The 22936-nt window shown below is 39.4% G+C and overlaps 1 protein-coding gene across 1 annotated transcript in view; it reads right to left on the bottom strand.

Moving 5' to 3' along the window:
• Positions 1–22936, bottom strand: part of LOC126456702 (sodium-independent sulfate anion transporter) — a 115155-nt gene that overhangs the window by 25333 nt on the left and 66886 nt on the right. The window contains exons 5-6 of the mRNA XM_050092438.1: positions 8378–8555; positions 891–1055 (exon numbers count right to left, since the gene is read on the bottom strand). Of these exons, the coding sequence (XP_049948395.1) occupies positions 891–1055; positions 8378–8555 (343 nt within the window). The remainder of the gene's footprint in view (positions 1–890; positions 1056–8377; positions 8556–22936) is intronic.

Below are 22936 nucleotides of genomic sequence, written 5' to 3'. Positions count from 1 at the left end.
TCCCTCCATCTGCCCAAGGCATCAACACATAGTATTAAACAAAAAAGTGGTAGTTAATTCCTAGCTTGTTATGAAACGTACTCCACTAACAAATTAATGTGACTGATTAAGATTTAAAATGTAAGGAAAAGATAGACTACTACTCACCACAAAGATGATATGTTGAGTTGCAGACAGGCACAACAAAAAGATGCTTAAACATTTGCTTTTGGCCATGACTAATGTGTAAATGTCTTTTCATTGTGCCTGCCTGCAACTCAATGAGTCATCTTTATGGTGAGTAGATCTATCATTTCCTTATATTGTTAATATTCCAACCTGAATAAATTACATTTATCTATGTGTCTGGCTTAGTAAATTACATGGTGAAAACCTTGTGATCAGAGTTGTTTTAAAGAAAACTTCTTTATTTTTGAAAAATATTAATATTTCTGAAACTTGATTCCCATTATGTCATCTAATTCCGTTTTTGACAACTGATTCTCCTGTGAATGTTCTATGAATTCTACATTATATAATGTTATCAATACTGGTAAAATAATGCAAATTCTATTAACTGGTAGATAACATTTGAAATCACCCTTCTGGTCCCAACTACCATGGTTGTCAGTCATACCAGGAATGCTATTCCTCTTTCTCACAGTTTTCATTACCTTTATTCCAGTGTTGATCCATAATTTTGCTTTCCCTTTAGTTCCTATCTTAAATTGTAGCCCTTTTTAGGTTAAACAATTTTTTGTATAAAACAGATTAGCTTCTTTATTAACATGTTCTGTGAAAAGTTTATTTATTTATCAAATTAATTGTGTCTACTTCACACAACTATCACTGTGTTTCAGATGAGTTTTACAACATGAAATATTTAAGATATTATAAGTATTTACACTTACAGAAAGCTTTAGCTATTGCCACATTTGCAAGAACTGCTACTACAGGAACAAAAATTGTAGCAGAGCCAAGTTCCTTACACATCTCCACAAAGCCTATTGTCTGGTTATTGTACACTGTAGAAAATGGTGGTAGTCCAAATGGAGGAAGACCAGGTGCTACTTTACCTAAAGAAAATTGAAGAATGTGAGTGATAACAGTTACAGATTAGTTTGTTTGTGTTTCTAATTTTAGCTTCCTCATAATACTGAACAATAACTGAAAAATAAATTCAATATCATGAAATTAAGAAGTTGAAAATCTGATGCAAACAGTAAAAATAAAAGTTTTAATTCTTTATAAAGAATAACTATATAAATAAACTAAAAATTTATTATATGAAATGGCTGGTCAAAACTTACCTTCAGGAGGTGTAAGTCTTAATGTTGCTGACAGACATATATAAAAGTACAAGAAACTATCCTAGCTTTTGGAACTACTAGTTTCTTACTCAGGGTGGAAACTGGGATAGATTTAGAATAGAAGTGGTTGTCACTCAGACAATAGGATGAGGGCGACCCATCTATAAGGAGGGCAAGGTGAAACAAACCTCCATCTGAAGCTAAGTATTGAAGTGACCAGTTTCACAATTCTATTTACATGTGAATATATTTGTTTACATTCTTAAGTAATTAATGATATGAATATAATAGAGGGAAACATTCCACGTGGGAAAAATATATATAAAAATAAAGATTCTGTAACTTACCAAACGAAAGAGTTGGTACGTTGGTAGAGACAATAACAAACACAAACAAACACACAAATTTAAAGCTTTCGCAACCCACAGTTGCTTCATCAGGAAAGAGGGAAGGAGAGGGAAAGACAAAACCCACATCCTTTCGTCTTTCCCTCTCCTTCCATCTTTCCTGATGAAGCAACCGTAGGTGTTTGTGTTTGTTATTGTCTCTATCAACGTACCAACGCTTTCGTTTGGTAAGTTACAGAATCTTTGTTTTTTGATATATTCTTAAGTAATTACAATGAAATGTGAAACATAAAACTCTGAATGTTTATTTACACATCAAGTTACTTGCCTTTAAAATTGTTTATTTATATTAATATATTTTTTCGAAAGAATAAATTGCACAAAGACTGTTGTCTTTTTCAGTGTGCCTGATTGTGATTCAATGCCTCCTCTATGTGGTGAATAGCAATCTATCCTTTCTATTATGTATTATTCTATGCTGGACATCCCATAGTTCAATTTTTTTTAATTTTTTTTATGTAATTGTGATCAAGGGTGCTCATACAACAGTTTGTAAGAGGGGGGTGGGGGCTGACCTGGAGGTATGGAGAATTTTTAATATTTTGGAAGAAGAATGGTGACTTTTAAGTAGCCATAAAAAGTTCCACCTTCAACCCTGGTAAAAACCTGTGTAATAGCAATTTTAAAATTACTTTCTTGAAAGAAAACCAGTTGGCTAAACCATATTTTTTCCATTCCTTGGGAGCTGGGGATGGGGGAGGCGTTGGCTTGTGGCCAGGTATGGGTGCCCTTGATTATAATGATATGTGAAGTATAAAATCCCTTAATATGTGTATATACATAAAGTTAGCAGACATAATATGAAAATATAACAATGTAGCAATGTACCTTCATCACTTACATAGATTTAATAACAGTATCTTTGTTTTACATATGCAAAATACTGCAAACAAAATGAATGTACAGAATACAGTGTCTTTTTTATGAGTATATTGCATCAAGTTTTCTTTTACAAATACCAAAAAACAACTAACAAATATATGAGCAAACGGAGAGATTGCTGCTCTTATTTATTTATTTATTTATTTATTTAGCATCCAATAGATCACACAAAGATGAAACATTGAGCTACAGAAAGGCACAAAGAAAGACTGTTACACATTTAACTTTCGACCAAACTTTTATTCAGAAAAGGAAACACACAAGAAAGCACAATTCACCCACACATGACCACCATCTCTGGCTGTTTGGACTGGAATGCATTTGTCAAGTTGAACAGCAACCTGGAGAGGGTGAGCAAGGGGAAGGAATAGCTGGGTATGGAGTGGGGGGGGGGGGCGGGGGAGGGGGGGGGGGGGGGGGGAAGAGCACTGTCTGGTGGAATGTGCAGGAATCACCAAAGGAAGCATGACAAGACTGCCACCATGTGGGAAACTTTTCCACAATTATCTACTGACTTTTTTCTCTGCTGATCTGGGCATTGAAATCAAACAGAAAATTTTTTCTGTCCTATTTGGAGATCTTAGCCATCACTGACTAATGTTATCCAGAATTTCTCTGTTGCTTTGGGGTCTTTTTTATCTACAGTTATGGAGGTGTGTATGTTGATCATAGTCTATTTCTTGTTAGTGCATTGTAAGCGCAGTGTTGTTAGCCTGCTGTTTATGGGGTCACTTCTCTGATTGAACTGACTATCTTCTTGTGTACCATGAAGGCCTAGACCAAAAGAGGGGCCCCCTCAGCAATTTGTTTTTCTGTCTTTCTCTTGAAAATAAGGTAGTTTTCCTTATCCAGTGTGTCTTCATCTGTTATGCATGCTCCCTGCAGGGCTAGTATCATTATCTTTTGTTTATCATACTGTAATGTTAGGTGATTGATGAAAGGAGAAAATATAAAAATGTAGTAAATGAAGCAGGCAAAAAGGAATACAAACGTCTCAAAAATGAGATCGACAAGAAGTGCAAAATAGCTAAGCAGGGATGGCTAGAGGACAAATGTAAGGATGTAGAGGCTTATCTCACTAGGGGTAAGATAGATACAGCCTACAGGAAAATTAACGAAACCTTTGGAGAAAAGAGAACCACTTGTATGAATATCAAAAGCTCAGATGGAAACCCAGTTCTAAGCAAAGAAGGGAAAGCAGAAAGGTGGAAGGAGTATATAGAGGGTCTATACAAGGGCGATGTACTTGAGAACAATATTATGGAAATGGAAGAGGACGTAGATGAAGATGAAATAGGAGATATAATACTGCGTGAAGAGTTTGACAGAGCACTGAAAGACCTGAGTCGAAACAAGGCCCCGGGAGTAGACAACATTCCATTAGAACTACTGACAGCCTTGGGAGAGCCACTCCTGACGAAACTCTACCATCTGGTGAGCAAGATGTATGAAACAGGCGAAATACCCTCAGACTTCAAGAAGAATATAATAATTCCAATCCCAAAGAAAGCAGGTGTTGACAAATGTAAAAATTACCAAACTATCAGTTTAATAAGTCACGGCTGAAAAATACTAATGCGGATTCTTTACAGATGAATGGAAAAACTAGTAGAAGCCAACCTCAGGGAAGATCAGGTTGGATTCCGTAGAAATGTTGGAACATGTGAGGCAATACTGACCCTACAACTTATCTTAGAAGCTAGATTAAGAAAAGGCAAACCTACGTTTCTAGCATTTGTAGACTTGGAGAAAGCTTTTGACAATGTTGACTGGAATACGCTCTTTCAAATTCTGAAGGTGCCAGGGGTAAAATACAGGGAGCGAAAGGCTATTTACAATTTGTACAGAAACCAGATGGCAGTTATCAGAGGCGAGGGACATGAAGGGGAAGCAGTGGTTGGGAAGAGAGTGAGAGAGGGTTGTAGTCTCTCCCTGATGTTATTCAATCTGTATATTGAGCAAGCAGTGATGGAAACAAAAGAAAAATTTGGAGTAGGTATTAAAATCCATGGAGAAGAAATAAAAACTTTGAGGTTTGCCGATGACATTGTAATTCTGTCAGAGACAGCAAAGGACTTGGAAGAGCAGTTGAATGGAATGGATAGTGTCTTGAAAGGTGGGTATAAGATGACCATCAACAAAAGCAAAACGAGGATAATGGAATATAGTCGAATTAAGTCGGGTGATGCTGAGGGAATTAGATTAGGAAATGAGACACTTCAAGTAGTAAAGGAATTTTGCTATTTGGGGAGCAAAAGTAACTGATGATGGTCAAAGTAGAGAGGATATAAAATGTAGACTGGCAATGGCAAGGAAAGCGTTTCTGAAGAAGAGAAATTTATTAACATCGAGTATAGATTTAAATGTCAGGAAGTCATTTCTGAAAGTATTTGTATGGAGTGTAGCCGTGTATGGAAGTGAAACATGTACGATAAATAGTTTGGACAAGAAGAGAGTAGAAGCTTTTGAAATGTGGTGCTACAGAAGAATGTTGAAGATTAGATGGGTAGATCACATAACTAATGAGGAAGTACTGAATTGGATTGAGGAGAAGAGAAGTTTGTGGCACAAGTTGACTAGAAGAAGGGATCGGTTGGTAGGACATGTGTTGAGGCATCAAGGAGTCACCAATTTAGTATTGGAGGGCAGTGTGGAGGGTAAAAATTGTAGAGGGAGACCAAGAGATGAATACACTAAGCAAATTCAGAAGGATGTAGGTTGCAGTAGGTACTGGGAGATGAAGAAGCTTGCACAGGATAGAGTAGCATGGAGAGCTGCATCAAATCAGTCTCAGGACTGAAGACCACAACAACAGCATGTTAGGTTGTGTAGTTTTCCTCGTTGGATCAGTGTGTTTATGTCAAAGGTTCCAAGAAATGTAGAAGTTTTGTGTGGAAGTTTGCCACAGAACTGACTTTCTCTGTTATGATGTATGTGCAGGTTCCCCAGAAACTGAGTTCCTCGTTCCCATCTGTTGGTTGGACTGGTTAACACCTGGGGTATTGTTACTATTCCTCATTTGAGTCATCATGAGAGTAAACTGAAAAAAGACAAAAATAATGAGCAGTAGCAGAAAAGAAATTAGTGCTGATGCAACTTTATAACTAGGGGCCACAAGTAGATCAAGTGAAGGAATTCTGTTATCTCAGAAGCAAAATAACTCCTGACAGATTGGGGAAGCAGGAATAAAAGCAGACTAGGATAGGAAATGATAGCATTCCTGGCCAAAAGATGTCTGCTAGTATCAAACATCAACCGTTACCTGAGGAAGGCATAATTGAGAATGTATATTTGGAGCACAGCATTCTATAAAAGAGAATCGTAGGTTGTGGTGAAATTGGAAAATAAGAGATATGAAGCATCTGAAATGTAGTACTACTGAAGGATGTTGAAAGTTAGGAGCCCTGATAAGATAAGAAATGAGGAGATTCTCTGCAGAATCAGCAAGGACATGAACACCTGAAAAATGTTGAGTACAAGATAGGGTGATAAGGTATGTGTTAAGACATCATGGAATACTGTCCATGGCACTTGAGGGAATCGTATAGGATAAGAACTGTAGGACAGCACTGAGATTAGAAAATATCAAGTAAACAATTGCTGTTCTGAAATGAAGAGGTTGGCACGAGAGAGAAATTCATAGCAGGCCACATTAAAGCAGTTAGAAGACATAGAAAAGCAATAATCAAAGGTTTATGGATGAATGCAGGTTGTCTTTTTTATATATAGTATCTGTTAGTCACAGACTGGAGATCTTTATTGGGGAGACACAGCTTCTAACTAAATTAGAGAGATGAACTACAAATTCCTCTAGAAAACCATTATCTTATATTATTATCATAATAATTAAATTTAAAGTTTTTCATATGTTTATTATTATCACTTTTCATGTAGTTCATCACTATTCTTGTGCACCACAACATCACAAATAATCTTCTTTTCTTCCACTTCTCTTTGCCGCAGATCAGTGCAGAATTGTGGAACAAAGGGATGAACTGATAGTGGTGCCAGAAAAATCCTCTTCCATAGGCTGTAAGGTGGTTTGCTGGATATAGATATAGGTGAGGATATATACAGAAAACAATCCACATTGCAGCTGTCACTATCTGCTTTTATGGGTAACAAACAGGAATTCCTACATTTGGCTTTAAAAATCTCACATCATACGTCTTGGGTAAAATCTTCAAAATTGGAATACTGGGGCAAATTCAAATAGCTCAAGAACAATTCTCAGGCCTTTTTTTAATGCTATGTGTTGGTCCAGAGAGCAAAATTTCATTTAATCTTTTTCAGTACTTTTGCTGTTATAATAAACAGTTGTCAGTTGAGATCACAATCGCAAAGTTATTTTAATCAAAGTATAGGAGATTTCTCTCTGCTGTTTCCTTCTGGCACTTATTACAGACACTCTGCCAGTCTGGCTACCACTCTCATCCCCCTTGCTCTTATTCTGCCCTCTGCCCTTTTGTCTTATTTTTTATCACATATGATTTTCAATTTGATGCTGTTATATAACAAGGTACACTGAAGAAAGAGAAACTTACATTATAGCATGTGTAGATAGTTTTTGACAACATTGACTGGAATACTCTTTTGGATTCTAAAGGCAGATGAGACAAAATATCAGGAGCAAGAGGTGTTCTGCACCTTGTGTAAAAACCAGACTGCATTTATAAAAGTTGAAGAATATGAAAGGAAAACAGCAGTTCAGTGAGGAGTGTGACAGGATTGTAGCCTATCACCAATGTTATTCAATCTGTATGTAAGCAAGCAGTAAAGGTAAAAATTTGGAAGAGAAATTAAATTTCAAGGAGAGAAAAAAATTAAGGTTTGATGATGACATTGTAATTTTTCGGATATGATAAAAGACTTTGAGAACATTAGGATGGAATGGTTAGCTTCTTGAAAGGAGATTATAACATTAATATGAACAAAAGTAAAAATATGATGATTCAATGTAGTCAAATTAAATCGGGTGATGTTGAGGGAACTAGATTAAGAAATGAGTCACTAAAAGTAGTGGGTTTGCTAAATGGGCATCAAAATAACTGATGATGGCTGAAGTAGAGAGGGCATGAAATACAAACTGGTAACAGCAAGAAAAGCATTTATGAAAAAGATAAAACTTTTAAAGTTGAATGTAAATTTAAGTGTTAGGAAGTCCTTTCTGAAAGTATTTGTCTGGAATACAGCATAGTATGGAAGTGAAACTGCTATGATAAACAGTTCAGACAAGAAGAGTATAAAAGCTTTTGAAGTGTGGTAATACAGAAGAATGCTGCAGATTTGATGCTTAAATCACGTAACTAATGAATTTAACTGGGGAGAATAGAAGCAAAAACTTCATGGCAGATTAATTTATGGTATGCCTTAACAAAAAGAAAGAACTGGTTAATAGAACACATCTTGAGGTACCAAGGGGACATTAGTTTGATGATGGAGAAGAGTGTGAGGGGTAAAAACTGCAGAGGGTGGTCAGTGTTTGACGAAGGTAAGGTCAACTACAAGTCACATAAGATATCAAGTCAATTAATTTACATTTTTACAGTTATAATTTCCATTTAGTCTATAATAAATAGCAGATTAATTCAAAAATACTGGTAAATTTCTAACTCCTCTATGTAAACTATCGGAGTTGGTATGTAATGTTTCTCAGGTTGTAGATATGCCAAATCGTTTGGTGTTGTTGTACTATTAGAATGAAGCAATCATTACATTCAAGCTCTGTTAATGCTGCTCACAAAAAAATATTGCACACTGAAAGTTCTCCTCTCCTTGTAAATTAAAAGTGGAACTTACGTGACAATCTGAACGGTGTTAAACCATGGGCACTGAGACCATATGCTACAAAGGAACAAATAAGAACTGTAATGGCATTTCTTGAGATTGAAATAAACCATAGTAATTTCCTTATTCTTCTCTGAGATGGAGTCTGGTGTTCAACATTATCTGGACCAACTTTCACATCCTTCAGTTTCTGTTTAAAAGAAAGTAAAAGATTTATCAAAAGGAAAGTTCATTGCCAAGCATACAAAATTGTGAAACAGAATTGCTTTGAGAGGTAAAATTTTTGAGTGCTGTCAATGGGCGCAAATAAACATACTTGAGACTATCCAACATTTTGGAACTATTAGTTCCTTCCTAAGGGAGGAAAGATGTACACATTATGGAAGTTTAGAAAGGAAGGGCAGGTGAGACCTCAAGGCCAAGATGTATGGGACTCACTTGTTTTGAGTCTTCTGTCACCCTCACAATTGGTGCTTTCCTCTCATTCTGGGGTTTGAGTGACCTGCCCTTCATATATAACCTTTCTTAACCTATCCCTCTTTCATCCCCAAGGAATCACTAATGGTTCCAAAACCTAGGATAGCTTCAAGTAGTTTTATATATGTCTACTGGCAGTATTACAAAATTTTGCCTCGTGAACAAAAATATTGACAAGTAATTCTGTCTTATATGACACAAGAACAGTATATTTTGTCATAGGACACCATTTTAAAATATTTTAGATCAGTGTGTAGTAATAGAGTATTATGTTGAAGGTGTCACAATGTTTTTAGACTTATCTTTTGTTGTTGATGATTTACAGGTCCCCCAAATGATGGCACGTCAACAATGTAGCAATAGAAAGATTGCTACCTACCATAAAGAAGACACATTAAGTTGCTGATAGGTGCAATTAAAAGACATTCATGTAAAGCTTTAAGCCGCAGCCTTCATCAGAAAAAAAGAGAAACACTTACTATTAATGTACACAAGGAAGCACACCTCATTTATACATGACTGCCAACTCTGGGAGCTCAGGCTGGAATGCAACTATCATGTGGGATGCAAGCAGCAGTCTGGATGGGGCAGGAGAGGGGAATGGATAGTAGTGCAAGACTAAGGGAGAGATGAACTCTGTCTGACGGAGTGTGCAGGGACAAGAATCCCAAGAGACACAGTGTCAGGAGGTTGTGGAGCAGAGACGTGGGGAAAAAAGGAGCAAAAAAGGAGAGGAATGGGGCGAGATGGGTGGGTGTATTGTCAGAAGTGGGCAAAAAAAGAGGGTTGAGTTGAGAAAGGGGAGGAGATGATAGGACAGAGGGGGTGGAAACTGTTGGGTGTAGGGTGTGAGAACAGTGTGTTACCATAGTTTGAGGCCAGGATAATTACAGGAGCAGAGAATTTGATGTAAGGATAACTCCCATCTTCACAGGTCAGAAAAGCTGGTTGTAAAGGGAAGGACCCAGATGGCTCACGTAGTGATGCAGCCATTGAAATCAAACATGTTATGTTTAGCTGCATGTTGCACCACAGGATGGTCTACTTTGCTCTTGACCACAGCTGAGAGGAGTCATTCATCCTGATGTACAGCTGGTTGGTAGTCATACCAATATAAAAAGCTGTGCAATGATTGCAGCAGAGATGGTAAATGACATGACTGCTTTCACAAGTGACCGGGACACTAATGGGCTACGATAAACCTGTGACAGGCCTGGAATGGGAAGTGCTGAGTGAGTGGACTGGGCAGATGTTACACCTGTGTCTTGCACAGGGATATGATCCTTGTGGCAAAGGGTTGGGATTGGGAGTGGTACAGGGATGGATTAGGATGTGGAGGCCAGATGGGTGATGGAACGCCACTTTAGTAGGGGTGGAAAGGATCTCGAGTAGGATGTCCCTCATTTCACAGTATGATGATTGGTAATCATAGCCCTGGCAAAGGATTTGGTTCAGTTGTTCCAATCCAGAGTAGTACTGGATGAAGAAGGTGGCATTTCTTTGTAGCTGGTTCTTGGAGGTCGTTGAAGCATTGGAAATGGCGTGGGAGATTTGTTTGCTAGTGTGGAATGTCACGTCGCTTAATCAGGCAGGTAGGATGGAAAATTTAAAAAGGGAAATGGATAGGTTTAAGTTGATATAGTGGTAATTAGTGAAGTTTGATGGCTGGTCAGGTGAATACGGGGCTATAAATACAAAATCAAATAGGGGTAATGAACGAGTAGGATTAATAATGAAGTAAGATTAATTCCATTAGAACTATTCTTACCCTTGGGAGAGGCAGCCATGACAAAACTCTTCCATCTGATGAGCAAGATGTATGAGATAGGCAAAATAACCCTCAGACTTTAAGAAAAATATATCAATTCCAATCCCAAAGAAAGCAGGTGTTGATAGGAGTGAAAATTACCAAATTATCAGTTTAACAATTCATTGTTGCAAAACACTAACACAAATTCTTTACAAACGAATGGAAAAACTGGTAGAAGACAACCTTGGGGAAGATCAGTTTGGATTCCATAGAAATGTTGGAACACATGAGGTGCTACTGACCCTATGACTCATCTTAGAAGATGTTGTTGTTGTTGTGGTCTTCAGTCCTGAGACTGGTTTGATGCAGCTCTCCATGCTACTCTATCCTGTGCAAGCTTCTTCATCTCCCAGTACCTACTGCAACCTACATCCTTCTGAATCTGCTTAGTGTATTCATCTCTTGGTCTCCCTCTATGATTTTTACCCTCCACGGTGCCCTCCAATGATAAATTTGTGATCCCTTGATGCCTCAAAACATGTCCTACCAACCGATCCCTTCTTCTAGTCAACTTGTGCCACAAACTTCTCTTCTCCCCAATCCTATTCAATACCTCCTCATTAGTTACCTGATCTACCCACCTTATTTTCAGCATTCTTCTGTAGCACCACATTTCAAAAGCTTCTATTCTCTTCTTGTCCAGACTAGTTATCGTCCATGTTTCACTTCCATACATGGCTACACTCCATACAAATACTTTCAGAAACAACTTACTGACACTTAAATCTATACTCGATGTTAACAAATTTCTCTTCTTCAGAAACGCTTTCCTTGCCATTGCCAGTCTACATTTTGTATCCTCTCTACTTCGACCATCATCAGTTATTTTACTCCCTAAATAGCAAAACTCCTTTACTACTTTAAGTGTCTCATTTCCTAATCTAATTCCCTCTGCATCACCCAACTTAATTTGACTACATTCCATTATCCTCGTTTTGCTTTTGTTGATGTTCATCTTATATCCTTCTTTCAAGACACTGTCCATTCCGTTCAACTGCTCTTTCAAGTCCTTTGCTGTCTCTGACACAATTACAATGTCATCGGCGAACCTCAAAGTTTTTACTTCTTCTCCATGAATTTTAATACCTACTCCGAATTTTTCTTTTGTTTCCTTCACTGCTTGCTCAATATACAGATTGAATAACATCGGGGAGAGGCTACAACCCTGTCTCACTCCTTTCCCAACCACTGCTTCCCTTTCATGCCCCTCGACTCTTATAACTGCCATCTGGTTTCTGTACAAATTGTAAATAGCCTTTCGCTGCCTGTATTTTACCCCTGCCACATTCAGAATTTGAAAGAGAGTATTCCAGTTAACATTGTCAAAAGCTTTCTCTAAGTCTACAAATGCTAGAAACGTAGGTTTGCCTTTTCTTAATCTTTCTTCTAAGATAAGTCGTAAGGTTAGTATTGCCACACGTGTTCCAACAATTCTACGGAATCCAAACTGATCTTCCCCGAGGTCCGCTTCTACCAGTTTTTCCATTCGTCTGTAAAGAATTCGCGTTAGTATTTTGCAGTTGTGACTTATTAAACTGATAGTTCGGTAATTTTCACATCTGTCAACACCTGCTTACTTTGGGATTGGGATTATTATATTCTTCTTGAAGTCTGAGGGTATTTCGCCTGTTTCATACATCTTGCTCACCAGATGGTAGAGTTTTGTCATGACTGGCTCTCCCAAGGCTATCAGTAGTTCTAATGGAATGTTGTCTACTCCTGGGGCCTTGTTTCGACTCAGGTCTTTCAGTGCTCTGTCAAACTCTTCACACAGTATAATATCTCCCATTTCGTCTTCATCTACATCCTCTTCCATTTCCATAATATTGTCCTCAAGTACATCGCCCTTGTATAAACCCTCTATATACTCCTTCCACCTTTCTGCCTTCCCTTCTTTGCTTATAACTGGGTTGCCATCTGAGCTCTTGATATTCATACAAGTGGTTCTCTTCTCTCCAAAGGTCTCTTTAATTTTCCTGTAGGCAGTATCTATCTTACCCCTAGTGAGACAAGCCTCTACATCCTTACATTTGTCCTCTAGCCATCCCTGCTTAGCTATTTTGCACTTCCTGTCGATATCATTTTTGAGACGTTTGTATTCCTTTTTGCCTGCTTCATTTACTGCATTTTTATATTTTCTCCTTTCACCAATTAAATTCAATATTTCTTCTGTTACCCAAGGATTTCTATTAGCCCTCGTCTTTTTACCCACTTGATCGTCTGCTGCCTTCACTACTTCATCCCTCAGGGCTACCCATTCTTCTTCTACTGTATTTCTTTCACCCATTCCTGTCAATTGTTCCCTTATGCTCTCCCTGAAACTCTCTACAACCTCTGGTTCTTTCAGTTTATCCAGGTCCCATCTCCTTAAATTCTCACCTTTTTGCAGTTTCTTCAGTTCCAATCAGCAGTTCATAACCAATAGATTGTGGTCAGAATCCACATCTGCCCCTGGAAATGTCTTACAATTTAAAACCTGGTTCCTAAATCTCTGTCTTACCATTATATAATCTTTCTGATACCTTTTAGTATCTCCAGGATTCTTCCAGGTATACAACCTTCTTTTATGATTCTTGAACCAAGTGTTAGCTATGATTAAGTTATGCTCTGTGCAAAATTCTACAAGGCGGCTTCCTCTTTTATTTCTTCCCCCCAATACATATTCACTTACTATGTTTCCTTCTCTCCCTTTTCCTACTGACGAATTCCAGTCACCCATGACTATTAAATTTTCGTCTCCCTTCACTACCTGAATAATTTCTTTTATCTCGTCATACATTTCATCTATTTCTTCATCATCTGCGGAGCTAGTTGGCATATAAACTTGTACTACTGTAGTAGGCATGGGCTTTGTGTCTATCTTGACCACAATAATGCGTTCACTATGCTGTTTGTAGTAGCTAACCCGCACTCCTATTTTTTTATTCATTATTAAACCTTCTCCTGCATTACCCCTATTTGATTTTGTATTTATAACCCTGTATTCACCTGACCAAAAGTCTTGTTCCTCCTGCCACTGAACTTCACTAATTCCCACTATATCTAACTTTAACCTATCCATTTCCCTTTTTAAATTTTCTAACCTACCTGCCCGATTAAGGGATCTGACATTCCACACTCCGATCCGTAGAACGTCAGTTTTCTTTCTCCTGATAACGACGTCCTCTTGAGTATTCCCCGCCCGGAGATCCGAATGGGGGACTATTTTACCTCTGGAATATTTTACCCAAGAGGACGCCATCATTATTTAATCATACAGTAAAGCTGCATGTCCTCGGGAAAAATTATGGCTGTAGTTTCCCCTTGCTTTCAGCCGTTCGCAGTACCAGCACAGCAAGGCCGTTTTGGCTAATGTTACAAGGCCAGATCAGTCAATCACCCAGACTGTTGCCCCTGCAACTACTGAAAAGGCTGCTGCCCCTCTTCAGGAACCACATGTTTGTCTGGCCTCTCAACAGATACCCCTCCGTTGTGGTTGCACCTACGGTATGGCCATCTGTATCCTTGAGGCACGCAAGCCTCCCCACCAACGGCAAGGTCCATGGTTCATGAGGGGATCTTAGAAGATAGGTTAAGGGAATGCAAAACTTAGTTTCTAGCATTTGTACACTTAGAAGAAGCTTTTGACAATGTTGACTGGAACACTCTCTTTCAAATTCTGAAGGTGGCAGGTGTAAAACACAGGGAGCAAACGGCTATATGCAATTTGTACAGAAACCAGATGGCAGTTATAAGAGTGAAGGGGCATGAAAGGGAAGCAGTGATTGAGAAGGATGTGAGACAGCGTTGTAGCCTATCGTCAATGTTATTCAGTCTCCATACTGAGCAAGCAGTAAAGGAAACAAAAGAAACATTTGCTGTAGGAATTAAAATCCATGGAGAAGAAATAAAAACTTTGAAGTTTGCCAACAATATTGAAATTCTATCAAAGACAGCAAGGACCTGGAAGAGCAGCTTAATGGAATGGACAGTGTCTTGAAAGCAGGATATAAGACGAAAATCTGCAAAAGGAAAACGAGTGTAATGGTGTGTAGTTGAATTAAATCAGGTGATGCTGAGGGATTTAGATTATGAAATGAGACACTTAAGGTAGTAAATGAGTTTTATTATGTGGGGAGCAAACTAACTGATGATGGTCAAAGTAGAGAGAATATAAAATGTAGACTGGCTATGGCAAGAAAAGCATTTCTGAAGAAGAGAAATTTGTTAACATTGAATACAGATTTAAATGCCAGGAAGTCTATTCTGAAAGTATTTATATGGAGTGTAGCCATGTATGGAAGTGAAACAGGGATGTTAAACAGCGTAGACAAGAAGAGAATAGAAGCTTTCAAAATGTGGCGCAACATGAGAATACTGAAGATTAGGTGGGTAGATCATGTAACTAATGAAGAAGTACTGAATAGAATTGGGGAGAAGAGAAATTTGTGTCACAACTTGACTAGAAGATGGGATCAGTTGGTAGGACACATTCTGAGGTATCAAGATATCGTCAATTTAGTATTGGAGGGAAGCATGGAGGGTAAAAATCGTAGAGGGAGACCAATAGATGAATACACTAAGCATATTCAGAAGGAGGTAGGTTGCAGCAGTTATTCAGAGATGAAGAGGCTTGCAGAGGATGGAGTAGCATGGAGCACTGCATCAAACCATTTTCTGGACTGAAGACCACAACAACAATAAAATAACATTTCCTTCAAAGGAGAAGCAGTTGTGGGTTAGGATAAAGTTAGTAAGGTGTATGAGGAATGAGGTAGTGAGTTTGGAGTATGAAAGACATTGGGAAAGGTAGTGTACAGCAGTGGTAAGACCATGTGTGTGAGTGATGTTGATGTATAGGATGAGGGCATCAACAGTGGTGAATAGAGATCCAAGAGGTAAAGAAGTGGCAGAGTCAATGAAGGAAGTGGTTGGTGTCTTTGACATGAGAGTCTAGATTACAGGCAAATGGTTGGAGGTGTTGGTCAACGAGGCCCAAAATTCTTAATGTGTGGGCACATTAATCAGCCACAGTGGGGTATCCTGGACTGTTGGGTATGGGGATTTTGGAAGCACGTAGAAGGTGGGTGTGCAGAGTGTCATAGGGATGAGGAGGGAAATGGACCCAGGGGAGAGATTCTGGGAAGGGTCTAAGAGATTAAGCATGGATTGGAGGTTGTGGTGGACTCCTGGTATGGGATCACACTGGCAGAGTTAATGGGTGGAGGAGCCAGATAATTGGAACAGACTTTATGCCAGGTAGTCATTGTGATTCATAACAATAGTGGTGGCACCTTTGTCTGCAGGTAGGATGATTAGGCCACAATTTGTTTTGAGGTTGGGTATGACTATTCTTTCTTCTATTGAAATGTTAGTGTTCTGAAGAAGGAACCTAGGGAAGGATGGTGAGGCTAAGTTGGAAGCAAGAAATTCTTGGAAGTTGACCAGCAGGTGGTTAAGTGGGGAGGGGGGGGGGAGTTGGAGGGATTGGCTACAAAGAAGTGCTTCCATTGCAGGTATCAGAAGAAGGAGACTAGGTCTTTGACAAGACCAGCATGGTTGAATTTGGATGTAGGGCTAATGCTGAGACCTTTGGAGAGGACTGAAACTTCTGTGGAGCTGAGGGTTTTGGTGGAAAGGTTAACAATGGTGTTATGGGAATGTTTTGCCACTGCATGCAGTGGAGAGTTGGTAAGGAGTTTTGGGGGATGTGGAAAGTTGAAAAGATCAGCTACGCAGGGTTTATGTGCTATGGAGGGTGGACGAGGCTTTGTCAACTATTCTTCTAAACTTGAGTAACAGTTCCTGTACAAACTATTGTCTAGAGCTAAATGTTTCAAGTACTCATTGAAGCATTACAATGATGCCATTTCATCTATTTTTCTAAACATGTAAATGTTTGTATTTGTTTTAGCTCCACTTTATACTTTGGTAACCATTGTTGCAGCAACTGTCTCATAGGAACTGATAGTATTTGCAGTGTTGACATTCTCAAAGAGAGCAGACCCATTTGGTTTCATTAAATCTAACATATTTATGCTATGAGTAGGCTCCCAAACTAACTGTTGTAAGTAGTTTTCATAAAAGCATTTAATTTTGTTTTGCAGGATGTCTTCTCATGCCCACCTCTTACAAAACTGTGAGCATCCTAATCAGTTCCTCCAATTACAACAGCATGATTGAGGAATACTTGTATTAGTGAGCTGGGGGTTTCTAAAGTTTTTGGTTACACCTGGGAGTGAATCTTGTGGTTGATAGAAGGACTCAGTTGTAAGGTATGCTCAATAAGATCTTATACTATTAATAGAGACTGAACACTTTTCCAGACCACAACCTATGTCTGTAGGTCATATTCCCAAGCCATAAAATATGCCCAGAACTTTCCTAATAGATCCAGATTATGTTCTATACTGGAACTCAACTCCAGGGAAGGAAACTACAATCTGCAGGGAAGTGCAGAACTTTGATTCAGGGTAAAACTTTGAAACATAATGTGATGTCAATAATTGTGAGTTGGCTGATAGTAGTTGGTGTGAAGAAACTGTTTCCCCTTAACATATTTTTGAGAAGTTTATGATACTTATTAACTGTAGAAACTGAGATCAAAATGGTGAAAGTCCTGGACCTGCAAAATCATACAACCACATGGCAGTTAGTTACATAAATGTGATGTTTGGGTCAATTTTGTGAAAGACAAATTATGCATTTAATGCAGCCAGAATTAATTAATGGAATTTGGATTAATATCTTGCATGATTCAAGACCAAGAGAAACTTTTCACTCATGCTAGCAACCAAACATCTATCCCTTAGTGTATCCGTGTATTCCTTTCAAACAACGGAAAATTCAGAATGGAAAGTTACAATAATAGAGAAGTGGCCAAAACAAACAAGCTGTCTGTCCACATGAATGGCCACTGACAAACTGTGGCCAAAAAACAAGTGGACCACCCTGTTGCTGAACATGCTGCCAAACATGATATCCTTCATCTCAATGACTACTTCACAGCCTGTGACACATAGATCCTTCCCACCAACACCAGCTTTTCTGAATTGCGCAGGTGGGAACTTTCTCTGCAATACATCCTATGTTCCCTTAACCCTCCTGGCCTCAACCTTCATTAGCTGCTGTCCTCACCCATCCAGCCCACTCCCTGTTCCAATTCCAGCATTACACAGCAATCATTCCACTGCCACATCCAGTCCTTTAATTTCTTTTTATTTCTCTCCTTTCTGCTACTTACCCCCCACCTCCCATGTTCTCTCCTGCCCTCTGTCTAAACTGCAGCACTTACTGTCCACCACTCCCACCATACTATCCCTCCCCCACCCCACCCCAACCTCCTCCATACCCCCACCCATTCGCCACTCCCACCATGCACTGGTGCTGCTGCTCACAGTGCGGTTTCAGTTGTCTGAGACTGCAGATGTATGTAAGCTTAGCGACTGATAACCTTAGCAGTTAAGTCCCATAAGATTTCACACACATTTGAACATTTGAACCTTTCTGACTCTTGTGCCTAATACATACATTTTTCCCATATTTTCAGAAAGATATGCAACATGTTGTTGTTGTGGTCTTCAGTCCAGAGACTGGTTTGATGCAGCTCTCCACACTACTCTATCCTGTGCAAACTTCTTCATCTCTCAGTACTTACTGCAACCTACATCCTTCTGAATCTGCTTAGTGTATTCATCTCTTGGTCTCCCTCTATGATTTTTACCCTCCACACTGCCCTCCAATACTAAATTGGTAATCCCTTGATGCCTCAACATATGTCGTACCAACCAAATCCATCCTATAGTCAAGTTATGCCACAAACTCCTCTTCTCCCCACTTCAGTTCAATACCTCCTCATTAGTTACGTGATCTACCCATTTAATCTTCAGCATTCTTCTGTAGCACCACATTTCAAAAGCTTCTATTCTTTTCTTGTCCAAACTATTTAGCGTCCATGTTTCACTTCCGTACATGACTACACTCCATACAAATACTTTCAGGAACAACTTCCTGACACTTAAATCTATACTCGATATTAACAAATTTCTCCTCTTCAAAAACGTTTTCCTTGCCATTGCCAGTCTACATGTTATATCCTCTCTACTTCGACCATCATTAGTTATTTTGCTCCCCAAATAGCAAAACTCCTTTACTATTTTAAGCGTCTCATTTCCTAATCTAATTCCCTCAGCATCACCCGACTTAATTTGACTACATTTCATTATCCTCATTTTGCTTTTGTTGATGTTCATCTTATATCCTTCTTTCAAGACACTGTCCATTCCATTCAACTGCTCCTCCAAGTCCTTTGCTATCTCTGACAGAATTACAATGTCATCGGCAAACCTCAAAGTTTTTATTTCTTCTCCATGGATTTTAATACCTACTCCAAATTTTTCTTTTGTTTCCTTTACTGCTTGCTCAATATACAGATTAAATAACTTTGGGGAGAGGCTACAACCCTGCCTTACTCCCTTCCCAACCACTGCTTCCCTTTCACGTCCCTCAACTCTTGTAACTGCCATCTGGTTTCTATACAAATTGTAAATAGCTTTCCACTCCCTGTATTTTACCCCTGCCACCTTTAGAATTTGAAAGAGAGTACTCCAGTCAACATTGTTAAAAGCTTTCTCTAAGTCTACAAATGCTAGAAACGTAGGTTTGCCTTTTCTTAATCTATCTTCTAAGATAAGTCATAGGGTCAGTATTGCCACCCCTGTTCCAATATTTCCACGAAATCCGAACTGATCTTCCCCGAGGTCAGCTTCTACCAGTTTTTTCACTCATCTGTAAAGAATTTGAGTTAGTATTTTGCAGCTGTGACTTATTACATTGATAGTTCGGTAATTTTCACATCTGTCAACACCTGCTTTCTTTGGGATTGTAATTGTATTCTTCTTGAAGTCTGAGGGTATTTTGCCTGTTTCATACATCTTGCTCACCAGATGGTAGAGTTTTGTCAGGACTGGCTCTCCCAAGGCCGTCAGTAGCTCTAATGAAATGTTGTCTACTCCCGGGGCCTTGTTTTGACTCAGGTCTTTCAGTGCTCTGTCAAACTCTTCACACAGTATCATATCTCCCATTTCATCTCCATCTACATCATCTTCCATTTCCATAATATTGTCCTCAAGTACATCACCCTTGTATAGACCCTCTATATACTCCTTCCACCTTTCTGCTTTTCCTTCTTTGCTCAGAACTGGGTTTCCATCTGAGTTCTTGATATTCATACATGTGGCTCTCTTTTCTCCAATGGTCTCTTTAATTTTCTTGTAGGAAGTATCTATCTTATCCCTAGTGAGATAAGCCTGTACATCCTTACATTTGTCCTCTAGCCATTCCTGCTTAACCGTTTTGCACTTCCTGTCGATCTCATTTTTTAGACGTTTGTATTCCTTTTTGCTGCTTCATTTACCGCATTTTTATATTTTCTCCTTTCATCAATTAAATTCAATATTTCTTCTGTTACCCAAGGATTTCCACTAGCCCTTGTCTTTTTACCTTCTTGATCCTGTGCTGCCTTCACTACTCCATCCCTCAAAGCTACCCATTCTTCTTCTACTGTATTTATTTCCCCCATTCCTGTCAATTGTTTCCTTGTACTCTCCCTGAAACTGTGTACAACCTCTGCTTTAGTCAGTTAATCCAGGTCCCATCTCCTTAAATTCCAACCTGTTTGCAGTTTCTTCAGTTCCAATCAGCAGTTCATAACCAATAGATTGTGGTCAGAGTCCACATCTGCCCCTGGAAATGTCTTACAATTTAAAACCTGGTTCCTAAATCTCTGTCTTACCATTATATAACCTATCTGATACCTTCTAGTATCTCCAGGCTTCTTCCATGTATACATCCTTCTTTCATGATGAGATTTTCACTCTGCAGTGGAGCGTGCACTGATATGAAACTTCCTGGCAGACCGAGACTCGAACTCGGGACCTTTTCCTTTTGCGGGCAAGTGCTTTACCATCTGAGCTACTCAAACATGACTAACACTCTGTCCTCACAGCTTTACTTCTGCCAGTACCTCATCTTCTACTTTCCAAACTTCACAGAAGCTCCCCTACGGACCCTGCAGAACTAGCTATCCTGAAAGAAAGGATATTGCAGAGACATGGATGAGCCACAGCCTGGGGGATGTTTCCTGGCAGATTAAAACTTTTAAGTTTTAATCTGCCAGGAAGTTCCATATCAGTGCACACTCTGCTGCAGAGTGAAAATCTCATTCTGGAAACATCCCCCAGGCTGTGGTTCGGCCGTGTCTCTGCAATATCCTTTCTTTCAGGATTGCTAGTTCTGCAGGGTCCACAGGAGAGCTTCTATAAAGTTTGGAAAGTAGGAGGCAAGGTACTGGTAGAAGTAAAGCTGTGAGGACGGGGCGTGAGTCGTGCTTGGGTAGCTCAGACGGTAGAGCACTTGCCCGCGAAAGGCAAAGGTCCCGAGTTTGAGTCTCGGTTCGGCACACAGTTTTAATCTGCCAGGAAGTTTCATTTTCTTTCATGATTCTTGAACCAAGTGTTAGCTATGATTAAGTTATGCTCTGTGCAAAATTCTACCAGGCACCTTCCTCTTTCATTTCTTACCCCCAATTCCACCTACAACGTTTTCTTCTCTCCCTTTTCCTACTATCGAATTCCAGTCATCCATGACTATTAAATTTTCATCTCCCTTCACTATCTGAATAATTTCTTTTATCTCATGAGTGGCCAAGTAAGTGGTCCCGACAGTCGGGATACCAGTTACTTTGGAATAAGGCTGGGCATCTCGGACATATTCTGAGTCATGGTCACCTTTGTGCTCATATGGCAAAGACTACCAAATTCACTGGTCAGTCCCTCAACCGTTAGGGGTAAAACTCAGTGGGACTCGGGGAAAGTAAGGATAGCAACCTGCTTCCCTGGTACTTTAAATATGATGCTGGCAACAATCAGAGCAAAATGCCTCGGACCTTTGGAGGTGATGGAGTCCCACCTCTAACTGACAAACCAGGGACTCCTAAGATATGACTTGGCAAACAAATGGTAATGAGATGGGGAGCTATTAATATCAATGGGGGCTACTTTGGGAAGAAGGTAGATCTGGTAGAGGCTGCAAGCAAGATGAGGCTGGACGTTTTAGCTGTTAGTGACATTCGGGTAAGGGGTGAGAAAGAAGAGGAAGTGGGAGAATACAAGGTCTACCTGTCAGGAGTCAAAGCAGGAATAGCACAATGGTGTGTAGGGCTTTACATCAGGAAAGAAATGGAACCCAGCGTAGTTGCAATAAGGTATGTAAACGAACGACTGATGTGGATAGATTTGACAGTGTCTAGCAAGAAAATTAGGATTGTGTCAGTATATTCGCACTGTGAAGGGACAGATCAAGATAAGATGGATAGTTTTTATGATGCACTCAGTAATGTAGTTGTTAGAGTAAAGGACAAGGACAGTGTTCTGCTCATGGGTGATTTTAATGCCATCATTGGAAATCGAACAGAAGGGTATGAAAAGGTTATGGGTAAATTTGGAGAGGATATGGAGGCCAACAGGAACGGGAAACAACTCTTGGATTTCTGTGCCAGTATGGGCTTAGTAGTCACAAACTCCTTTTTTAAACATAAGAACATTCACCGGTATACTTGGGAAGGCAGGGGAACCAGATCTGTCATTGACTATATAATAACAGATCAGGAATTCAGGAAGGCTGTGAGGGACACACGTGTATTCAGGGGTTTCTTTGATGACACTGATCATTATTTAATCTGCAGTGAAATTGGTATTGTGAGGCCGAAAGTGCAGGAGGTCAGGTCCATATGAAGGAGGATAAGAGTGGAGAAACTTCAGGATAAGGAAATCAGGCACAAGTACATAACAGTGATCTCATAAACATACCAGTTAGTTGAATGTAGTCAATTACAGTCATTGGAAAAGGAATGGACAAGGTACAGGGACACAGTACTAGAAATGGCTAAAGAATGTCTTGGAACAATAGTGTGTAAAGGTAGGATGAAGCAAACAGCTTGGTGGAATGACACAGTCAAGGCAGCCTGTAAAAGGAAAAAGAAGGTGTATCAAACATGGCTACATACTAGAACTCAGGTAGACAGAGAAAGTTATGCTGAAGAAAGATACAAAGCCAAACAGATAATTGCAGCATCCAAGAAGAAATCTTGGAAAGACTTTGGAAACAGGTTGGAGACTTTGGGTCAAGCTGCTGGAAAACCATTCTGGAGTGTAATTAGCAGTCTTTGAAAGGGAGGTAAGAAGGAAATGACAAGTATTTTGGACAGGTCAGGAAAACTGCTGGTGAATCCTGTGGATTCCTTGGGC

Source organism: Schistocerca serialis, chromosome 2 (genome assembly GCF_023864345.2).
Source record: "Schistocerca serialis cubense isolate TAMUIC-IGC-003099 chromosome 2, iqSchSeri2.2, whole genome shotgun sequence".
NCBI classification, from domain to species: domain Eukaryota; kingdom Metazoa; phylum Arthropoda; class Insecta; order Orthoptera; family Acrididae; genus Schistocerca; species Schistocerca serialis.
The sequence above is the reverse complement of the archived record's forward strand: the minus strand, read 5'-3'. Positions and strand labels throughout refer to the sequence as shown.